The sequence below is a fragment of the Pempheris klunzingeri genome, chromosome 2 (assembly GCF_042242105.1).
Source record: "Pempheris klunzingeri isolate RE-2024b chromosome 2, fPemKlu1.hap1, whole genome shotgun sequence".
NCBI classification, from domain to species: Eukaryota; Metazoa; Chordata; class Actinopteri; order Acropomatiformes; family Pempheridae; genus Pempheris; species Pempheris klunzingeri.
This window is the reverse complement of record NC_092013.1, coordinates 12,138,505-12,160,776: the sequence shown is the minus strand read 5'-3', so window position 1 is coordinate 12,160,776 and position 22,272 is coordinate 12,138,505. Positions and strand designations below refer to the sequence as shown.

The window sequence follows — 22,272 nt, the reverse complement described above, 5'->3', positions numbered from 1 at the left end:
CAGTGCAGCATGTGTGTGAAGCTCCTGCACTTCTTAATGTGTTTGTTTGACCTGCTGCACCATGTGGGCGGAGGTCATGACATTATTTAAAAGATCCAATCAAATGGAGAATCTGGTTTGTATCTTCCTGCCTAAAGGACTGGCGCAAAGACCCGGAAGCTGGTAACACATCCCTTGCTCGAGGACTCTTCAGCAGGAAGAAAACCAGAGGATGGTGAGGGAGAGCTGCTTTTATTGGCCGTCGATAGTTAATTAAAGCATTCGGGGAGGCGGTGTTGTGAGAGACTGGATGATATTGTCCGTCATCCAACATGCAGGCACCTTATCGGCTCGTCCCAGACAGTACAGGCTCCTCACAACTTTGATGTACGATGCAATTACCAAACTAATAAAAGCCTCAAGTCGAAACACGGTGCCTGTGGTGGAGGGGTGGTGTATCAAGCCGCCCGCTGCCTTGACAACATTATCGCTTCCTAATCAAAGTCTACGAGATTTTATAGTAACCGCTGATAAATGTTGCGCACTGTCCAAAACTTCACTCATCTTCACATGTGAGGACTTCGGCAGCTCAGCATCCCTGAGGTCCACGTGGAAAAGTTGGTGGCGAGTGACGTGACGTCATCGGTGGAAGTCGACTTCAGCCAATCACAGACAAGAGCTCCAATATTCACTCAATAACGACGCGTCTTTGTCGTTTCGTTTGTTTCGTTGCATTCATTATCTGACTGAGTGCAAATCTCGCCCTAAACCCAAATCCCAGCCCTGATAAACTCTTTTTTTTTCTTTCCATTTTGCTGCCGGCAGTGCGGAAGCCTTCATCAAATATCTGCAGTCTCATTATCGCCCACAGAGCAGTTTTCTATCAGGGATCTATTATCGTGTTTTAACCTTTTATGTTCCAAAGAAGTCATCGTTTCACCCCGTACGTGCTCACTTTTCATCTGTGTGGTAATAAACACACGCTTTCACGGGTTTTTGCGTGTGCAGCGTGGAGACCGGAGACAATACAGCACAGCAGACCGAGCGTGTTTAGTGGGCTGTAATGCGGCGTCAGCGTTTAATGCAACAACTTTCGAGCGGTCGACGTGAGAAAAGCGCGTCGCTGAGAAGAGACAAAGTTCAGTAGGTTGTGTGAATCCTCCGCGTTTGCCAGATTGATTTCATTTTTTTTCTCTCTGTAGCTCTGAGGCCGATACACCTGTGCACGCTGCTGCTCTCAGCTGAAAAGCTGAATAAAGGAACCGGGAGTCTTTTTTTCCCCCTGCAGAGTTCACCTCCTCGAGCTCTTCGGGCTTCGTTTTCTAACGAGCAAGACGCGTTTCCAGGAAGAAAAGGTCCGCGATTGTTGCAGCAGAGAGACGACTGAGGGTTTTTTTTTTGTTCCCCTTTTCAGGCAGGAGAAGCAGAGGATGGAGGGTGATGCTCTCTCTCTCTCTCTCTCTCTCTCTCTCTCTCTCTCTCTCTCTCTCTAATCTGATACAGTAGGGGACGTGCTGACAGTGCCGCGGTTGGAGACGGTGCACCGGGGTCCAGCACGCTGCTGCTGGGAAGGGATTTCTACTGTACAGACATTTTTTATAAGCAGACCTGAAGATGCTGTGGAAGTGGGGGGTCCTGGTCTCGCACATGTGCAGGACCAGCTTCCTTCTGCTCTGGATCCTCGTCGGCTTGAATGTGGTGGAGGTGTCGGGGTCCCAGCAAGGGATCCCTCTGTCAGTGTGAGTGAGAAGCAGCTCTGCAACTTTGGAATGAACTAATAAGCTGATGTCTTACAGGGAAGAGATGTAGCCACAGAAAAGTATGTTTTGTTTTGTTTTCACAAGTTTTTTCTTTTAGATTTGAATTAACTTAAGGAGGTTTAAACTGGTTGAAGTTAAAGATAGATTGAGAATTTTTAAGTGAAAATCTCTGTAAATGCATTTGATTCTTTTCTGGTCTGGTTACATGCGGTTGCTCCACCATCTGGAGTTTAATTTAACCACAGTTCTCTGTCTGCATCCCCCCACACAGGCCTGTAATAGGCCATTACAGGTATAACTCACCTCCATCTTACTGGTAGTGGTAGTAGTGGTGGGAGGAAACAAGCAATTACAAATGTGATTTTAGCAAATAAGCAGCAGGATTTAAAAAAAGAAGAAAAAGAGAAATTCAAAATGTTGATTAAACTGCTTTAGCAAATAGGTTAAGACTTCATTTAGATCAATTTATTTTTTCTTGTTTTGTTATATGACTGCAGTATCTATACCAATACATAGCCAATGGTTATAATATGTGTCATTAATAAGTCAGAAATAATAAGTGTCACTGTTAGGTTCCACTGTGTGGCTCTGCCAAAACCAAGACAGACATTTTTATAGGCATCATTTATCGCAATCTTTTTTTAAAAAATGTTTAATAATTCAAATTGATTAAGAGCAGGTCATTTGTTGTTTAGCTGATTAGCAGATTGAGAGGCTTGTTAAATTGCAGAACCATTTATTCAGCCAATCTTTTTTGCAGGTTTCCTAGTTAAACCCACAACAATTGAAAAACAAAACTATAGAAAAAGACAAAATGAGAGCCTAAAATGCAGATTCCTATTGATAATTGCACCCAAGAACAGTCATTTCAAGAACGACATTTTTTTCTTTAAACTCTGTCTACAAACTAATTCCAAGTTCAGTGGTCAGAAAGACTTTAAATTGTGTAAATAAGACACAAGACATTTTCTAGCAAGGTTTTCAGATGGTTAGTTTAGTTTAAAACCTGCATTACATTATATTACATTATATATTACTTTAAAAATCCATAAGATTTGCAAATTGAAATGAAATGATTCCATTTTCGGGAGTCTTTCAGAAAATTATTTTGGAAAAGTTGTGCTTATATACACCTCAGTGTTATTTAAAAACTGGATTCTCCTGAAGAGAACAGTTTCACCACCAAATGTAACAATATTCTTTTAAACACACTGTGATAAATGTAGTTTTCCTGAACTCTGTAAACCTTAAAACTGGCCACATTTTTAAAGCAGTGCATATGTTTCCTGTTGGTCGGGACCATTCAACTGTGTTTTACATTTTAGCCACAGTCATTTACAGTTCAATACAAGAGGCCCGACAACTACAGTATAGATCATCAAAATTACAAGCAATCATCTGTCAGGAGAGTGAAGGTCAGGCACGCCGGGCCTTGAAGTTAATCTTTCAACTGATAGTTTCAGGAATAAAGCTTTAAAAAATGACAGCTGAGGAGAGATTAAAGCAGCTGGAGTGAGGAGAGGACAGGGAGGATTCAGTGGGGAGAAGGTGACATGAGATAATAGATTAAACCTGACTGCTGCTCGAACTTGAACCTCATATCATCCATATCATTTCTTAGAATTAGTTTCTGAATGTGTTCTTTGTAACACCAAAATTAAACTTAAATATAAATTTATTTAACTCAATCACTTACCTGTCCATGTATTTCCTTTTTCATTTTTATGTGTATTTTTCCAAAATATTTGTGATGCTGTTCGCCAAACATTTTGTCATTTGACTTGACTTGTCTTTTTTTTTTTTTTCTTCTAGCGTTAAGCTCTGGGCCTCAGCATTTGGTGGAGAAATTAAATCTATTTCTGCTAAATACTCCGGATCTCAACTACTGCAAAAGGTATTTTTTCTTTTTCTTGGTCTTGTATGAACACAAAACCATTTTCCCTTTTGTCTGATGGTCATGTAGTTACACACATTGCACGCTGTAATGCCGTATTCCCTCTCTAATGGCTGCAGAGACATTTTGGTGTCTCAGCTGAATGCTGATGCGTTATTTTAGAGGAGACTCAGGTGTGTTTGGCAGGGACAGAGGTCTATATTTGCACACGTGTGTGTGTGTGTGTGTGTGTGTGTGTGTGTGTGTGTGTGTGTGTGTGTGTGTGTGTGCGCGCACATGTGTGTTTGTACTCGATATGGCCCATTAACCACGGCTCTGATTCCTCCCTCATCTCATCTCTCCAGTTAACTCTCTAGAGTCAAGAGTTTCAACCTCAAGATATGAATGCGACAAAGAGACAAATTGAATAAGTGTGTGTCTGGGTTCGATTGTGGGCGAGGGGGGGGGGGTTGATATGATGAACAAGTGAAACCAGCAGAGAATGAGCGATGATCCAGCGCAGTAGATCTACTCTCTGACCACTTGATGGCAAAGGTGCACTCTGTTTTCACAGGCCTTCGGTGGTCAGAGCTGAGTCTGGTGGATGAACGGCGAACCATCCATCAGAATGCTTATTATTATGCTTTCATGTTAAATTCATGTAGTGATGCACTTCATGTATTAATGTATTTTTAAAGCCATTAAAGCTTAATAAAGCAAATTATTTTATCCGTACATTTTCCCACAACAAATAGATTGTAAGCGTTTCCCTTTATAAAACAAGAGAAATGAACACAAGAGACAGACTGGATGATAAAAACATTGCCATGAACTGCACAAGCTACAAAATCATTAAGTTATAATGTAAAGTTGGTATTTTAGGCAGCACTAGCTATCATGTAAACTTATTTTTTAGAGAAGCGCTGCATCTAGATAAAGAATGTCCCCTCTCTGTGACAGACTTACATAAACATCCATTTGTTTCAGCAGTGTGTGATACTGATAAATGCATGTGAAATATAAAAACCGTGTTTTTATTGCTGCATCATTACATCAGAGGTAAACGTTCTGGAAAATCTGTGTTTGGAGAGGTCACACCGTGATGAAGCATTATGTACCTACATATACAGTAGGTCACCAAAACTTAAATGTCTCCTTTTTGTCTACATAGCACTAAAAGCCCTTTATTAGTTATTAAGATGAACACAATTCTTGCCTTCGTTTGGCCTTTTGAGTATATACAGTGAAAAAACCACCACTGGGTCTCATTCATGGGTTTTGTAGAAAATATTACAATACAGTCACCCTGCACTAAAATAAAACCGTACCCAAAATGTCCAGTTTTAGTTTTTCTATTCCAGCTATTTGCATGTTGACTCAATTCTTTTGTATGTCATGGTGCTTTAGTTTCTGCTGTGGTGTTGAATTTAACTGCATTGTATTGAAAGGTGTTTTCAGTAATCTTGTGTGCATATAGAACTTAAAGGAAAAATATTGGAGACACCTTCTTATGCTTTTCTCCTACAAAACAGAGCCTCAAAAATGACAGCAGAATTGAATCAATGCCTCTGTTACAGCAGTGCATTACAGTCCACAATGATGTCTGTTTTTCTGGTCACTCAGTGAACCGTTTTACTCATGCACAGTATAAGTCTTGTATAAACCATCTCTCACACTGTGGTCCCTCCATCTATAACAACTCTTTGCTTTCCTCTTGTAGGTTAAGTAACTACATGAATCATGTTTGTTAACCCTCTGCATTTGACCCGTCCTCACTATTTTAGGAGCTGTGGGCTATCACACCGCCGCGTCCGGGGACCAACTCCAGTTCTGAGGCCAGTGCCACGGTCAAGGGCAGCAGCAGGATTAATCCTAAAAGCTCCGCTGCATGTCTGTGGGAGGAGAGCGGAACACCCAGAGGAAGTCCACGCAAACATGGGGAGAGCGTGCAAACTGCATTTAGAAAGCGCCTCATGGGTCCAAACCCTGGACCTTCTTGCTCTGAGGTGACAGTTCCTTAATATAAGATCAAGTTTAAGCTCAAACGTGTGGTGGAAGCCAAAGCGTTGGCCTTCCATTTATTATCAAATATGCACTTCATCTTTGTACAAAAACATTTTGCAATTCGCCCTGCAGATTTGTCCCTTTTTTGTGTGTGTGTAAGCATTTTGCTCATGTTCCTGTTCATGGAGGCATGTCTGGAGAGAGCTGTGCTGAGCCAGTCAGCACAAAGCAGTGAGCTGTGAGGGAACTGAAGGGTCGTTAGGGGCTGGTCATTAGGGCTGATCATTAGATGCTTTTATGGTGAATTATCCGATTTTACTAAGATTTCTCCAAAGGGGGAAACACTGGGGCTCTTTGGGCTGTAGGCAGGCAGGCCTCAGTCCTGCACTGGTCATTACTCTAATCAATAATCATGATCAGTGCTTTTGATGGATGGGGCTTAACCTCCTCTTGATGACTGGGGGAGTGTGAGGGAGGAGGAGGGGGGACTGGGGACTCGGGGTGCTGAGGCGAGGAGGACAGGCGTGAAATGAACTGTTCTGCTCCACTGCGAGCCCACACTCTTCCTTTCAGTAGGTAATTTGTCGCCTCATGTACTGGTGTGTGTGTGTTTTTGTGTGCGCCCTGTCCACACAAAGCGTAATGTGTTTGAATGTGTGCTACAAGCCCGACGTGGCTTATGTTTATTTTTAGATAAGGTTATTGGAAGTGTGTGTGATGTGCCTGGCTGGACAGCGTGAATGGATCAGATTTTTGTTTTTATTTGACACGTGTGTGTGTGTGTGTGTGTGTGTGTGTGTGTGTGTGTGTGTGTGTGTGTGTGTTTGCCAGGCAGGTGTGGGATTATGTAATGTTATATTCCTCCGAGCTGTGGCGAGCTTTGTTCTGTATCACTGGAGGTCCTGTGCATCCAGCAGAATCAGCATTATGTGATGTGTAGTTCATTACCCAGAATCGTCCAAGCTTGACACGTTATTATCTTTCTCCTGTGCTTTGACTCCATTTCAATTACCCTCTTACCATGCATAGCCTTCAGATCCAGCCCCCCCCCCCGGCCACCCAACATGACCATCTCCAGCCAATCAGAGAAATAGAAGCAGCATGTGCAGCCAATGACTGAGACCGGATAAAGACTATCAATCATTCTGTGTTGCAGCAAGGGTTTTATCAACCCTTCATCTGAGACTGGCTGCATGCAGCTTGTCAGCCAACATGTGACGGTTTATAAGCCTTGTTTAACAATTCCCACCTCGGCGGAGTGGGATGCAGTGAAACAGTGTCGCTCTAAAATGCTGCAACACAAACACACACAGACAAAGATGATTATCTTAATGTTTTTTTTGTCTTGTCTTGTCTTATTAAGAGGGCATTTAAGACACAGTATGGCTCCCTACAGTCAGTGTTATAAGATTTACTGTTGTCCCCTCTGTTTCTGTTCCTGGTTATTTTCAGAAATATAAAGAATTTGAAAAGTCAGTCAGAGTGGAAGAAATCGATGGTGCAAAACTGGTCAAAAACCTGGCTGTGAAGATGGAAGAGGTGTTCCGGAAAAAAGCAGAGGCCACCAGGGTAGGAAAATATTAAATATGTTTTTTTATCTTGTAAATAGGTGTTCATTCACTTTATTCTGTTTTAGGATAAAACGGACTATATATTAGTTCATTATTAGAGCAGTGGGGTGAGGAGGTGAGGGGGGAGCGTGAGAAAAAAAGCGAGGGTATTTTTTCCCCCTTTTTGCTGAAGGTGGAGGTTCAAGTTTTGCTCTTCCCCTCATCAAAATGCAGTGGTACCTAATAGCACTCAGCTTGTGTTTAGATGTTCAGTGGTGAACTGTTCTCAGGTTAACAGGCACCATGTGACTGCTTTAGTTATGACATCTGATCACAGAAGACGAACATCATCTGATCTAATTCATTTTTATCTTATTGTTTGAAACCTGGGCCAAAGTCCCTCAGCGCAGGAACTGTGGCTGGAAACATCTGTGAACAACATTTTGTTGAGTTTGCCATCATTTTTACAATTTCTAACTGTACTTCTAATGTGCAGTTGGTGGCTATGTGAAAATTACTGTTTTTGGTAACATGTTTAGGTTTAAATGGGGGAACTCTGATATATTATACTGAGATATTAAGGGGTGGTGTTGCCATATGTAAGTATTGATAAATATGGAGCGGGTCTTGTGTTTGTTTTAAAGCCAAACCTCCCCACTAGGATTTCCTTTCGTACACAAACTGAGCAGATAAGTCACGTGGAAAAGCAGACTAATGTTCAAAGATCAACTCTGTATTCAGTGTTGATGTGAGATGTCATTACTGCGTACAGTCTTGTAGTGTGTTGGAGTCCAGGCCTGAGCTGCTGTCAGCCTCACAGCAGCAGCAGCAGCAGCCTGTCTGCGACCTCAGCGCACAGGAGCTTGTAACCATTTTAACGCTGCACCTCGCAGGGACTGCTGGGAAATGATAAGGTTTATCTCCTGCCGCCTGATCCCACGTACGCCTATAAATTACACTCATAGGAAAAGCGATTAATTTGATAAACCTGATTTGATTCCTTTAAATGCAACAACATTTATCAAAGTGTTTTTTTTGTTTGTTTGTTTTTAAATTATATGTAAAAAAAAAAAAAAAAATGCCAGGCTCTAACTGCCTGTTAAAAAAAAAAAAAAAAATCCAGTCTCAAATTTGAATCCTAACAGGATGGCTCCATTACTTTGCTCCAAATTGAAAAGCATGTTTAGAAATGAGGCAGTGACCTCGATGAAGTGGTGAAGGTGAGGTGTCTGTCTGCTGCAGGTTATTTCATTAGGGGCAAAATTATGCATATGGGCCCACCAAGAGTTTTTTCTCCATCTGAATCAGAAAACATTATATTTATTTCATGATGTTTTTATTATTATTATTATTATTATTATTACTTGTCAGCTGCTGACGACATGAGACCTCATCTGAGGTCAATTGAATTTGGCCACCACCGCTCAAAAGCCTCGGTTGTGTTTACATTGCAGTTATTTTGACACGTGTGACAGATGTTAATTACCCGCGTGGCTCCGAGAGTGACTGTACCGTTTAGGTGGCACTTCCCCCGGAAACACAGAGCCAAGCACATTTTCCACAATCCAGTTATTACAGAAGCTATCGCATGAAATCCTGCTCCAGCCTGCCTCCATCAATCATTTCACAGCCGCACCCGCAGTAGTGCCCCACATTTTATGCATATTTTAGACCTTAAAAATAACGTAGCTTAAGGCTTAAGGAGGGAGAGACTTTCTGGCAACATGTCTTCAGTTCAGCTTAAAACAAAAGTTGGAAGTACTGTTGATTTCATCCGAAGATTCATGTAAAGCCTGAGAATTTTTTTTTTAGATTTGCAACAGAAAGTCTGAGAAACAGCAGTGTAGAAACACGTCTGGAAAAGAGGTTTGTGGAAGAGTAGTGTGTGTTACCTAATGTAGATATACATGTGCGTCATGTAAGAAACTGTGATGGAAATTGGGTCGTTTACGTATATATTTTTAAAACATATAACATTACGTTGTGCTCTTATTAACTAATTTTTCCCCTCCTCACAGCGGCTGGTGGAGGCAGCAGAGGAAGCGCACCATCAGCATGAGGATAATCCTGACCTGCAGGTGAGGTTTATTCTGGAGAAAAGAAAAGTGGAACACAGTTATTAAAAATGTGGCGTGTCTTGGTGAATGCCTTTAGCTGGGCTGGGGAGGAGCCGCCGCAAGGTGAGAGAAGGGTAAAAGGCCCTAAAAGTCTTTAATTGCGTTGGCATCGTCCTTCACACTGATTCACTGTCAGCGCTTTGATACATAATGCGTCTTTGATAAGCAATGCGATACTGAAGGCTGTCATAACTCACGCTGGCTGTTTTTTAAGTGTGATCATCGCTCAGGTGCGGGTCTGCACTGCTGCTGCAGCCCCTCCAGGTTCACCACAGTAACAGAATAACTGGAATACAGTGTTGGAGAAACGGGGAGCAAGATGTATTACCCGTGTCCTGATTTTTTTTTTTTTGGGTGCAGAATTAAAGGCAGCGCTGCGGGTTGTAATGCACGATGAAATATTGTGATTAAAACATTTCTCTTCTCAGGAGATACTGAGTTGGACTCGGTCCGCGTGGTCACGTAGGCGGAAGCAAAGGGAGAAAAAAACGGGAGGCAGAAGTCAGCCTGCGTTTCTTTGACTTTTAATTACATTTCACGGGATCTGCTCGTGCGCTCTGACTGTGTTCAGGACATTATTTAGCGGCTCTCGTTGCGGATTTCCAGCGCACAGCGAGTTTCCTCAGTGTCTGCAGAGGGAATGCAGTATTTCTCTCTCTCTCTCTCTCTCTCTCTCTCTCCGTCCACTGGACTAAGATAAATGAAACTCTTTTGCGCGGCGCATTGTTTCACTTTCATGGCCCCGGATTGGAAATCCACTCGAGCAACAAAACACTGAAATAAAGGCAGCACTTTGCAGTTAATAGGAGCATTTACATCATAGGAATACATTTCAGCCCCCTTGTTTCCTGCCCGTTTCTCTGCTGCTGTGCACGCAGTCATAACAAGACAGGGAGACTGCACCTTTAAACCATTAAACTAAAATAGGACTAATATGTTTTATCTAATCATTTTTCTTGTTTGTTTCCACCACTGTCCTTTAAAATACTTCACATAGACTTTAATGCACCAAGCCTACAACATGGATTTGTCTCTCTCAAGCAGATTGCCTACAAAAACACACTGTACTGAAGGAGGTATGCTACAGGGCTTGTGTGTGTTTTTGTTAAATTAAATTTGGGGTGTTATTACAGTAAGAAAACCATTTCCATGTTCACATACAACATAGATAGTTAATCTTTAAATCAGTGAACATATATGTAGCATCCAAAAAATGCTAGGATTGATTCATCTATTTATATTTTTGTCACAAACATGGTCTGAAATATTTCTTTAAACTTGATATAATTTCCCAATAGTTGCATTGGCTTTCTTTTTATACTTTGCTGTAGGTAATTATCTATCTCTGTGTATTGCGCTGCATTTGCTTTATCATAACCATGAATGTGTTTTAAGAAATTATATGGAAAAGAAAAAAATCTTGCCATAAAAATCTTTTTTTTTTTCAACATTTGTATTCAGCACAGGCCTATCACACAGACATTTCATCATAAAGGCCATAAAAAAAATGATAAGGCAAATTCGATATCCACGTGCGATAATGATGTGATGTCATGATATTACTCCTTGTGGCATCATTTAGCCAACCTCGCCTCCCCTGACACCGCACATTTTTCATGCACCATTTCACTGACCACAATGAGATAAACCGGCTGCTCTTATCTCAGCTGCTTCGTGTCAGGACAGTCGGGTGTTTTGCATTGACCCGAGTGCAGTCCGTGGTTCAAGGGTGTGCAGATCAGGTCTGATGGCTCTTACTTTGGCTCTTACCTCTGAAATGTTATTTACTGCGTCATTACTATACTATTACTATAGAAGCGATGCTTCTTTGGTTTAGTTATTGCTAACAGAGCATTGAACTTTTCAACATCAATGTGGGTCTGAATGAAAAAGCCTCTAACAGATTTTTAAAATCAGGGATGTTTCCGAAATATGAAAATTTAAATTGGACAAGTCACACCAACATAATTTAAACAGTTTCAATTAAATATTTTGGCAAAACCTTGTCAAACTTCAAGTTAAGGGCCTAAATTTCTGCTTTTGGGATTTCGCCTGAATGATAATTTAGCGATGTTAAAAAAAATTTAATTGCCTGTTGATTTATTGGTTGTTTCTAAACATCAAAAAAGTGAGTTGACCCAGTAACGCTCCTAAAATATGATGCTCCAGAGTAATACTTCAAAGCATCTTTTTAAACATCTTAAACAACATTTCACCTTGGACAATGTGATCTGTAACACCAGCAAAGTAGGCAGCTGCAGAACGAATTAGTTTTGACTCTCTGAAGCTGTTAGTTATGACAAAGAGCCTGTTAAAGCTTCAGTGTGCAAAATTAATCTTATCGGGACCCACCGTCTCCTGATTCTGGAGTCTGGTTGTACAGTAAGGCCGCAGCAGCCTGTAATGGAGGGCAGATCTCTGCAGTAGGGCCCACAGCTAACTGCAGTGGTGTAAGAGTCAGTGGGGCGTCTCAGAGAGCTGCAGTGTCCCATGGCCTGCTCTACAGTAATAACCCTGGTGGTTAACGTGCCTCTCTGCAGCACTATCAGTTCTGCTGAGCGTGCACGTTTCTCTCCCCTGCTGCTCCCCCTCTGCAGCCCCCTCCCGCCCGCCCGCCCGCCCCGCCGCAGCTCGTCAGAGAGCTGCTCAGGCGTGGTATGAGCTGTCAGGGGCTGCTTGATGGTGATGCCCATGCGGCCTCCCCCGAGTGTGATGCTGTGGAGTCCATCACCCATCTCTGCCTCCCTCCCTCCCTCCCTCCATCTCTCCCCTCTCTCTCTCTCTCTCTCTCTCTCTCTCCCCTCCTCTCTCAGTGCAGACAGTAAGGACCAGAGGCCACAGAGAGGCCACTCACACAGGATGAGGTAGTCTTTCTTCTGCAGCATCAGGCAGTGAAGGACAGGACAGAAAAACTGTTGGGTTTCACTTCAGGGAGGCCAGACTTTATACTGGCAGTCATGAAGTCATGTGGTCCCTTTTAGGCCGCAGTGACAATTACATCTGCTGTAGTTTATCAACGTTGTTTCCATACTGGGATATTTAAAAGAATCAAAAAAGGAATCGACACACACTCATACTTGTTATTATGTTTAATTAAAAGACTGTTCATCAACTATGAGTGGCTGTAGTTTATAGGTGGTAGAGCAGATTAATCGATCTCTGGCTCCTCCTGTCAGTGTGCCTAAGTGTCTTTGAGCAAGACACTAAACCTCTAACTGCTTCCAAATTGTATGTGCAATTTTTAAGGTGATTTTGTACAAAAGACAAATCAATTTCATTCAAAAAAATTTGATATTTCTACATTGTGAGAATTCATACTATAAGAATATTTTAACTATTTACACCCTATTGTTTCTTTTTTTTGTTATATTGTGAAACTTTATTCTGCACTCTGTTCTGTCATTTTTACTTTTCTGATATATAATTTGAGTATTTCTGATCTGATAACTCCTAATACTAGATACATTGCTGTACATTTGATAAATAATCTGTGGTGAAAGGCCTAACCTGCATGAGGAAAATGTGTCTAACCCTTTTTCACTGATAGGTTCACATGTTTTCAAGTCTGCCTTACGGAAAGGACACTTACAGGTTTTGGATTCTGTAATAGTTTGTGCTGTCTATTCTGGCTGTGATGACATCCTTTCCTAACATGACTGCAATATGTAAGAAAAAGGCGACCAAATCCATCCTGGATCCCATCTTCATTTTATTATAACGCTGCTGCAGCAGCCCCATCAAGGGAAACAGTTAATAAAACGTAACTTTGAAGGATTCTGGCTTGATTTGACTAGTTCAGAGCGGTCAGACTTTGCTCTGACTGAACTTTAGGATGGATTTGTTGCACAGAATGAGGACTGTCGATTTCCTGCCCCATCACTTACTTTGAAATCACACTGGGAGGGGACCTCAAGATGGCCAGTATTGACTTAAAGGAGTCATTACAGCAAGTAAACGGTCTTCAATATACATATGAGCATGTGAATACTGTTTTAAGGAGGACTTGTGAACCTGTCCTTTAAGTATTAATATCACCATAGCTGTTTTTTTGGAGCTAAAAGTGGTTAATATTTGCTGTATTCACTCTTTTCCTCAGTATGAGTATTTCAACGCTGTGCTGATCAATGAAGTGGATGAGGAGGGTAATAACGTGGAGCTGGGAGGAGAGTTCCTCCTGGAGCCCAACGACCATTTCAATAACCTGTCAGTCAACCTGAGCCTCAGTGTGGTGCAGGTGCCCACCAACATGTACAACAAAGGTGAGAGCTCAGAGTCTGCGGCCTGCACACAGTCAGACGACAGGATTATGTGAGCGTTATTTAACCTTACTGTCAGCTGAAGAACAGGGAGGAGAGGAGGAGGGAGGAGAGTAAGTGGTGAGAGACGGTAGCGGAAGCTGTATCAGTGTCACAGGGTCCGGAGAAGTGGAGTTGGGGGATCGATAACAGTCCAGACATGAAGAGAAAGCAACTACAGACCCCTCAAAGAGACTGGAGAGAGTGCGGAGAGGGGGGATGGGAAACATGTTCGTCATACGCTTGCTGTTCAGTCGCTCCTTGTTTTGTAACAGAGTGTGTCACCTCTCCCTGTGTATCACCCGGGCTGCTTTTGTTTGGCTTTAATGGACTCCCCATAACTCTCTGTTTACAGCACAAAGGGAGGCTCGCCCGACTGGAGGAGGGGTGGGGAGGATTTAGTCACAGGCATTGTATCTCTTTCAGGGGGGTCAATAAGGGACAAAGGTCAACTGTGCACTTGGTGACCAGAATGACTATCATTATCATCATTTAATTTACTTGTATTTCTCTCTCTCTTCCCTCTCGGCGTCTTTGCCCGCTCCCCAACAGATCCTGACATAGTGAACGGAGTTTACTGGTCCGAGGCTCTGAATAAAGTATTTGTGGATAATTTTGAAAGAGACCCAACACTGATCTGGCAGTACTTTGGGAGCGCCAAGGGTTTCTTCAGGCAGTACCCCGGTGAGTGCTGCCGCTCTGACGGTCTGTCTGTTGTCCTGTGTCACTGTCTGTCCATATGTGTGTGTGTCTGTCTGTGTGTGTGTGTGTGTGGGGGGGGGAGGCTTGTCTCAAGGGAGCCATCAGCTGTCAGCACAGGGGGAAAAAAGTCAGATCAGAACAAATGATTTAGAATTACTAAAAGGGTAATTTGGCTAATGTTGTAATTTTACAGACCATCAGAGAGGATGCATATAAACAGACTGTAATTAATCAGAATTTGCCAGTGTGGGTCTACAGTCGTACTGAGGAACAGTGCATGGCTGCTGGATCTAAGTGAGATTATCAGACTGTTACAATGATGTGAAACAGGCGGCTGGTACACTGCAGTGCTGCAGCAAAGCCACAGAGATGATAGATAACCGTTACTACTGTGATACAGATATGGGCGCTGTATGTTTAATGTATTAGGAGCCATTCACATAGAAAGAGATTTCTTTCACCATTGTTTTACAACAGTTTTACTAATTTATCATTTAATCATTAAAATTTTATTTAAACACACCGCATTCTTCTTGGCTACTTTTTCTATGAAACATTAATTATGATAGTTAGATCATTTAATATGTAGTTTGTACTGTGGGTACAAAGTACCAATTTGAGGTATTCATATTTGAGTATTTTCATTTCATGGCGCTAAATCCTGATTGGTGCTCAGACCTGTGACATCACAATTTTCCATCCATTTCACACCCGTGAGGAGACCAGAGATATTTAGAAAAATAAATGAATACAGAAATCTCTCATGTTAAACGAATATTTTGTCTTCATGCAAAAGAAAAAAGAGGACGGAGAAATTAGTTTTTCAGGGTCTTTAATGGATCTAATTGCACACTAATGTCTCAATATCATAATAATGGAGCCCTGGCAGAGTTCTTTTACTGTTGATGATTTTGCTTTTGGTAGTTTTGTAGTTTTACTTAAGTGAAAGTGTTTTTATAGCACGGTTTTGCTACTTTTACTTTAGTGAAGGATCTTTTTACTTCATCCACCACTGACTATAGGGTTCAATACATTCAAAACAAAATGATTGGTCACCAGTTTGCAAAGCCAAAGCTTTTGAGTAATAAACTATTTTGGCAACCTTCCTGTAAATTACAACAGTACAGCATATACTATGCAATGGCATGCTGCAGCACATCAGCAGGTGGATTCAAGTTACACCTTGAACTGACTTTTATTACTGATTTATTTCTTTATCCACCACAAAATTGTCTCATTTTCTGTCTCTTATCCTTTTTCTTAATCAACTTTGTGATGTGTTTCCCAGGAGTAAAGTGGCATCCAGATGAACATGGAGTCATTGGCTTTGACTGTAGAAACAGGAAGTGGTAAGCTTCTCCACACCAAACAAAATGTTCTGCTCTTGTTTCTGCATCATATTGTTTGTTAATAACACATTTCTTTCCTTATTCTTCTGCAACACCCATGTTATCAAAATGTGTAATTTAATTCCATATTTCAGGTACATTCAGGCAGCAACGTCTCCTAAGGATGTTGTTATCTTAGTCGATGTTAGTGGAAGCATGAAAGGACTGAGGCTGACCATCGCCAGACAGACTGTCTCCTCCATTTTAGACACACTTGGAGATGACGACTTCTTCAACATCATTGCAGTAAGTTTTAGTTAAACCAAACACTCACTCTTTTATGTCTATTTTACATCTTATTAATTGTGTCTGTTCATGTGCGTTTGTTTGTTTGTACATCTCTCTGTCCCTATATTAGTTTAAGTGTTTCATGGAAAATAGTAATCTGTCTAAATGGTCTTTGTATGTCCTCAGTATAATCAGGAGATCCACTATGTGGAGCCTTGTTTGAACGGCACGCTGGTCCGAGCCGACAGAACCAATAAAGATGTGAGTGGCGATCAAACTGACACGTGATGAATGTATGTGGATCGTATCAGGTTGAATATGTGTGATTAATGCCTTCACCTTTCTTTTCCACTTTTGTCGTTATCTGTTAGCATTTCCGCGAACATCTGGACAAGCTGTTTGCCAAAGGGATCGGGCTGCTGGGTGAAGCTCTGGCTGAAGCGTTCACAATCTTGAGTGACGTGAGTTCCAGTAGAGCAAACCTCTTAACGTGAGCCTGTTCTGTGTCTGTGAGAGTTAATAGTGATCCTGTTCAAACGCAAATGTTCCCAATCTGTATTCCACTGAAAGAAAGAATCACAGAGCAGATCAGCTGAAGTATTTTTCACTGTTTACTGATTATGTGACAGTGCTGTTGAGTATTCGTGATTTTCCACAAAATTATGAATTTTTTTTATTGATTCTTTTGACGTGAAAAAACTGAATATGTGAATGCACCCAGTTGTCTCGTATATACTTTGTTCTAATTTAACTGACAGACTCCACTTGACCAGAACATTAGGAAAACTTTCATTTTACAAGCAACATTTGTTTCCAGTGACAGAAAGTGTTAAAAAAAAAAAAAAGGTACAACACTCTGCATGTTCTCAGCTAATCATAAAAAGTAGCACACTCTAGTCAGATATATTTGAGCGTTTGGGAGGTGTGTCGCCTGTCGAAACGCTCCAGTGCTATCCCTGTTCCGCCCTCCAAACACCGACACATCTATTCTAAAGCGTGATTAATGGCTCTAATTAATGTCAATGATTAATAACGGGGCTGATTGGAACACAAAACAGATAAGGCCAGGAGCCACGCCGCACTCCTTTTATCTCCCTGTTTTCAGGCGAGCTTTCAGGCGCCGCTGAAGCTGAGGGACTGCAGCTTTTACGTCTGCATTTGTCAGATTAATTAAAGCCCTGCAATGAATATGGTAATCAGGTAGCCAGTAACCTACCACTGAAATTCGTTGTTGCTCCACTGGCCAGTGAAGACAGCCTATCATAGACCAAATCAGAAAGAAAATCACCTCTCTTGAAGAGCAGTGCACCATTTTTACACCCAGTCTCGGTCAGCTGAATGAGAGCAGTGCTGAGATACAGAAGCAGTTTCTCCCTCTCGCAGGCCGATAACATGAAAGACTCACAAAACAGCAAGCTTATATCAAAATATTTTACCATCACAAAATATGTAAAGCCATCCCCTTGCTGGATGACTTTAGAAGGAGATAATTGATTTGCTTCTCAAACAAGTAGAGCTTGGGATTGATTAGATTTTATCAACATCAATTACTTAATGGTCCCTGCTATTGATTTTGTCTTTTATCATTAACATTTATATTTACTAATTCTTACTTACTCACTAAAACTGAAACAATTTAAACAAAGGCTTTAGCTAAAGGAATGACTTAACACCGTCCCTGGCTGCAGGAATGTCGCAAAAGGCAAGTCTGTGTAAGTGATAAATAAAAACAGCATATAAGATGATGTTTAAATCAGCAACATCAGCAGTGAAAGCACACATAGTTGTGTAGGGTATGTGCTATAGAGCTACTGAACAGAGAAAAGGAAAAGGCACAGATGCAGGGCACCATCTGGAGGAAGAGAGAAAAGAGGTTAAGCACACGAGTGAACTAATGAAGCTGCGGACCGTCCACTGTCAGCCAGTCACTTCCTTCAGCTTGACACGATGTCGCACAGAAGAAAATGTGACATGTAATATCACAGGTGTAAATGATTAAAGTCATGATGGCTGAATTCAATTTAGTGGCTTCACTTTCATAGTTTCAAGGGTTACGCAGCTTTAATAGGACACCGTTAATGTTATTAATAGCTCCTGTACTTGACAAGTAAAAATAACTCCTGTGGAACAAAGCAAAACTGTTTACTAAAGGTCCCATATTCTGCTGATGTTAAAGTCCATACTGGTACTTTAACAGGTCCTACTAGATTTTTCCATTTTTCTTCTAGCAGACATGGCTGGTTTCAACTTCTCTGTTTTTCTGTTTTAGAAGAGCAGAACAATCTGTGTGCTTTGCTCTTGTCTTCAACATCTTGGGACAATCTTGTGGATGTTCATCTTACTTTAGAGTCAATATCAGGAATTTCAAAATGAAAATTGTAGCTTACAATTAAAGATTTGCTAGTATCAGATAAATCTTAATAGTTAATGTTAATGTCATATAATTCGAATACCTTTGAGAGTACTTACAGCACTGTGTTTGTCTCTGACTAATCTTTAATATCTAGATAAAGTATTTCCTCTTTTTCCTGCTGTTTCCTCCTTTTCCTAATTTAAGTACAGCTTTACTGTTTGGCCCACACTAGATGCATGTTGTGCTGTATCCATTACCAATGTTATCTTATGTTATCTTATGTTGCTTTTATATTTTGTGTCATGAGCATGTGGATGGCTCACATGAATTTATAAGACACCACAAAATACTGTTGCAGTGGTGAATCAGTTGTCAAACATGAACGTACGATCAGTTGCTAACAAATGTAGTAATACGGCATTGCCTTTTTTTTTAAATTGTATGTATGTGCGTGAGGGAAAGATCTGAAGGCCTCCTGATGCTCGTCCTGTGTGATTGTAGAGCAACGGTGCTCAGCAGGTTTTACCCTGTGATCGTGACACTACACGCTCCTCTTTCTCTCCACATTTGCACTGTTACAGGTCAATAAACCACTTAATTACTGCGATGCATCTTCTGGCATCAGAATAAAGTGTACCACACTCCTCAGGTTTATTTACTAAGACACTCTCTGTATTTTATTGACTGCTCAGCTGCCAGACATCATCATCACACACAGTGGAGTTGGATCTGTTTTTGTAATTTAATTAATTAATGATGTAATGACTACACATATGTGATTTGGGTATATCTTTTTGTGTTTTCTCTCTTTCTGCAGTTTAATCAGACTGGACGGGGCAGTGTATGCAGCCAGGCTATAATGCTTGTGACTGACGGGGCAACTGCAATGTATGACGATGTTTTTGAGAAGTACAACTGGCCAGAAAGAAAGGTGAGCCTCTTTGTCTTTTTTCTCTCCTCCGTTCAACACGGTGCTTAATTTTCAATGTTATACATGTCCTTTTTCTGGATTTTCTGCTTGCTCCGCGCTTTCCTTGCAGCAGGGATAAATGTACATTTTAATGCTTCACGCTGGCTGGAGCTCTTGTCGTGACATTTTGAGGAGTTGGTTTTCTTACTTCATCACCAGCCATAACTCTGTAATGTAAAATCCAAGTCAATCTGATGTTTTTCAACATGACACATTACAGGGGATTATTTTCCCCTACAAGAAATAAAACATGGGAAATGAACTGCTTCCAAAGGCAGGGTATGTAGAGGCAGCTCAGTCCCACACTGCTCTGCTCTCTCCACACTTCTGGGTTTAACACTGGGTTTGAATTTTTTTGTTAGCCTCCCTTTGTAAGACCTAAATGCAACTGAAATGAAATGGACTGCTGTGCCATTCACAGAGCGATAAAAACAACAGCTCAGGGGCTTTTGCTCAGTCCTATCAAGCATATGTGTGTTGGCAGTGTTGGCAGGGTACAGGGCAGTATTTGGCAGGGTACCCCCCCCCCCCTCCCCATACACCCTCAGGGCCACTATATGGCAGCCACTCAGTGCTTTCTATATGCTTTGTGCTTAGCAAAGCATCTGGAGCCAATGAGCCATGTAGGTTTGACAAAGTGTCACACAGCGTTCTATGAAGGGACAGTGGAACATGCCCTCTTGCCCAACTCCCAACAAAAGGAAATTAATTGAATTTTACTGCAGAGAGTGCAAACTGAAAAAAAAAAACACAGCTTACTTTTAAAGAACAGTCAACGATTTACCAGAAAAAAATGAAGCCACAGAATAAAAAGAATGAGCTGGAAAACCCACTTAATGCTCAGTGTTTCCTCATGAGGATGTAAAAACATGCAGCTACGTCTTGCACCAAAGCCAGATAGAATCAGGACAGGAAGATAAAGTACTGAGGAGACACATCACTTTGCATGTTTTTTTAATCCTTCCATCTTTGAAACAGGCGACATCTATGTGTCCTCTGCACAGGTGCGGATATTCCCTTACCTGATTGGACGAGAGTCTGCATTTGCTGATAACCTCAAATGGATGGCTTGTGCCAACAAAGGTTTGGGACTTTTTGATAAACACTCTTCAAGACAGCCTCATGTCAGAGTGTCGAATACGTTCTGATGCGGTGTTTCTGTGGACAAGTGTGATGAGGCTGAGGATGTGTGAGCATTCGTGTGGTTTGGCCGTGTGTGTGTGTGTTGCGTGTGTTTTTGTGTGTGCATGCATGTGTATGTGCTGGCTCAGACTCTTTCTGCCAAGAGGCAATGAAGTGGCACTTGGGGGGGTCAGGGGTCAATCCGCTCTAATCCCTCTTCCTGTCAGAGTGTCTTCCCCTTGGCTGCTCGCTGCTGATGGCTCCCACGTGTCAACGCTCCGGATGAGTGCCCTCTGGAAGGGAAAGTCGCAGCCAGGAAAACAGATCACAGGGGGACTGTGGGGGAGACGAGCCCCAAACATCCGTCCCCATATAGACCCCCGCTGTGAAATAACCTTACATGTCCAATATGAAGCATTGTCAGCAACAGCAGGACTGACACCAAGTCAAATGGCTCCTGTGTCGCTCTAAGCTGAACCACTGGAAACCCGTTTCCAGGGTGCCTCAGTACAGTCCAGTAATGTCAGACACATCAGCAGGCTGAAAAAGTAACTAAGTGCATTTGCTTAAAGCTGGAATGCAGCACTTTTACATATAAATTAATGTCTGTTACATTTAAGGTCTTGCAAACGAGTTCACACAGTGCTGATTAAGCCCAACACAGCCAGAAAACTCTGTGTGTATTTCATAATATACCAGAGTTTTTCAACCAGCAATGCTTGCTTTTTACTGTATTGTGTATTTTTTCATGTATTGTGATCTGTGCACTACCTCGAGCTTACATTGTCTTGTTACTGTTTTTGGAACGGTAAAGCTCTTGTAAGTACCACTGTGTAAATAAAGTTCCAAGGAGGAAGCGACCGTAGTGACAGGAGTCAAGTTTCTGATGCTCCAGACAAAAATTAAACTTGGCACTCAGAGGAGGGAGTCAAAAAGAAAGAAAGTAATTGACAGCAAAGACCTGCAGGCATACTTCATAAGCAGTCACCGACAGTGTTTGTGTAATTATATTTACTGCCAGAGGGGAGAGACAAAAGTTCTGCACTGCAGGTTTAAATACTGTACGTCAGCTTTTTTTGGCATTAATTGGATTAAAGCGTCTAGCATGTAAATGCATTGTAAAAATCATGAAACAATATAAAATATACCCACAATGACGATCTGAAAGAGGCCATTCTGCACAATGACTACTTTTATTTCTGACATGTCCGTAGCCACCACGGAGGACATTGAAGTCATGTCCTTGGTCATTTCTATGGGAATTTGGAGGGTTTAGTAGCCCGACAGGGAGGGTGGCCTTTAGAATTAAAAACATACACGTGGTGGGTATATTATAAGCTGACTCTGAATTTTTTTGATTCAATATGTTTCAATATGTAAATTGAACTGCTGACAATACTTTGGTTATTTAAGGTCCACCCCTGGTTATCAGTTTTAATGTTTTATATTGTGTAGTCTTAAATGTTCCAAACACATGTAGGGCTACACATGTTAACATGATAAGATATGCCTCTTTTAAAGATGTATGCATTTTTACTGCAGGATACTTCAGTCAGATCTCCACCTTAGCAGACGTTCAGGAAAACGTGATGAGGTATCTTCATGTCATGAGCCGCCCGAAGGTCATTGATCACGAGCACGACACAGTCTGGACCGAAGCTTACGTGGACAGTGCTGTAAGTATGTTGCACTGCTTTACTTCTTAGTTTGAAGTTTATGGTGTCCTCCATAGGATCATATTCCAAGAAATTCATGTTATTTTGTCCCTCCATGTAATGTACAATAAGCATGGACATGTGTACGTTTGCCTGGTCATCATTATTCTTCATGCTGCTAGAGTGATTCCTCATTATGAGCTTCATTAATCTGCATGCACCCCGCCTCCATCCCCCCCAACTTACTATATGATTCTATTTTTATGTGTCTCTTCT

General features: G+C 41.5%; 1 protein-coding gene across 1 annotated transcript in view; it reads left to right on the top strand.

Annotated features, from left to right (window-relative positions):
- Positions 1–1,602: 1,602 nt before the first annotated feature.
- Positions 1,603–22,272, top strand: part of cacna2d3 (calcium channel, voltage dependent, alpha2/delta subunit 3) — a 33,886-nt gene continuing 13,216 nt past the window's right edge. Inside the window, exons 1-14 of the mRNA XM_070841907.1 lie at positions 1,603–1,718; positions 3,552–3,633; positions 5,397–5,618; positions 7,069–7,185; positions 9,185–9,244; positions 13,380–13,542; positions 14,131–14,262; positions 15,569–15,629; positions 15,764–15,914; positions 16,083–16,157; positions 16,268–16,357; positions 19,067–19,180; positions 20,224–20,302; positions 21,884–22,017. Of these exons, the coding sequence (XP_070698008.1) occupies positions 1,627–1,718; positions 3,552–3,633; positions 5,397–5,618; positions 7,069–7,185; positions 9,185–9,244; positions 13,380–13,542; positions 14,131–14,262; positions 15,569–15,629; positions 15,764–15,914; positions 16,083–16,157; positions 16,268–16,357; positions 19,067–19,180; positions 20,224–20,302; positions 21,884–22,017 (1,572 nt within the window). The 5' untranslated portion in view covers positions 1,603–1,626. The remainder of the gene's footprint in view (positions 1,719–3,551; positions 3,634–5,396; positions 5,619–7,068; positions 7,186–9,184; positions 9,245–13,379; positions 13,543–14,130; positions 14,263–15,568; positions 15,630–15,763; positions 15,915–16,082; positions 16,158–16,267; positions 16,358–19,066; positions 19,181–20,223; positions 20,303–21,883; positions 22,018–22,272) is intronic.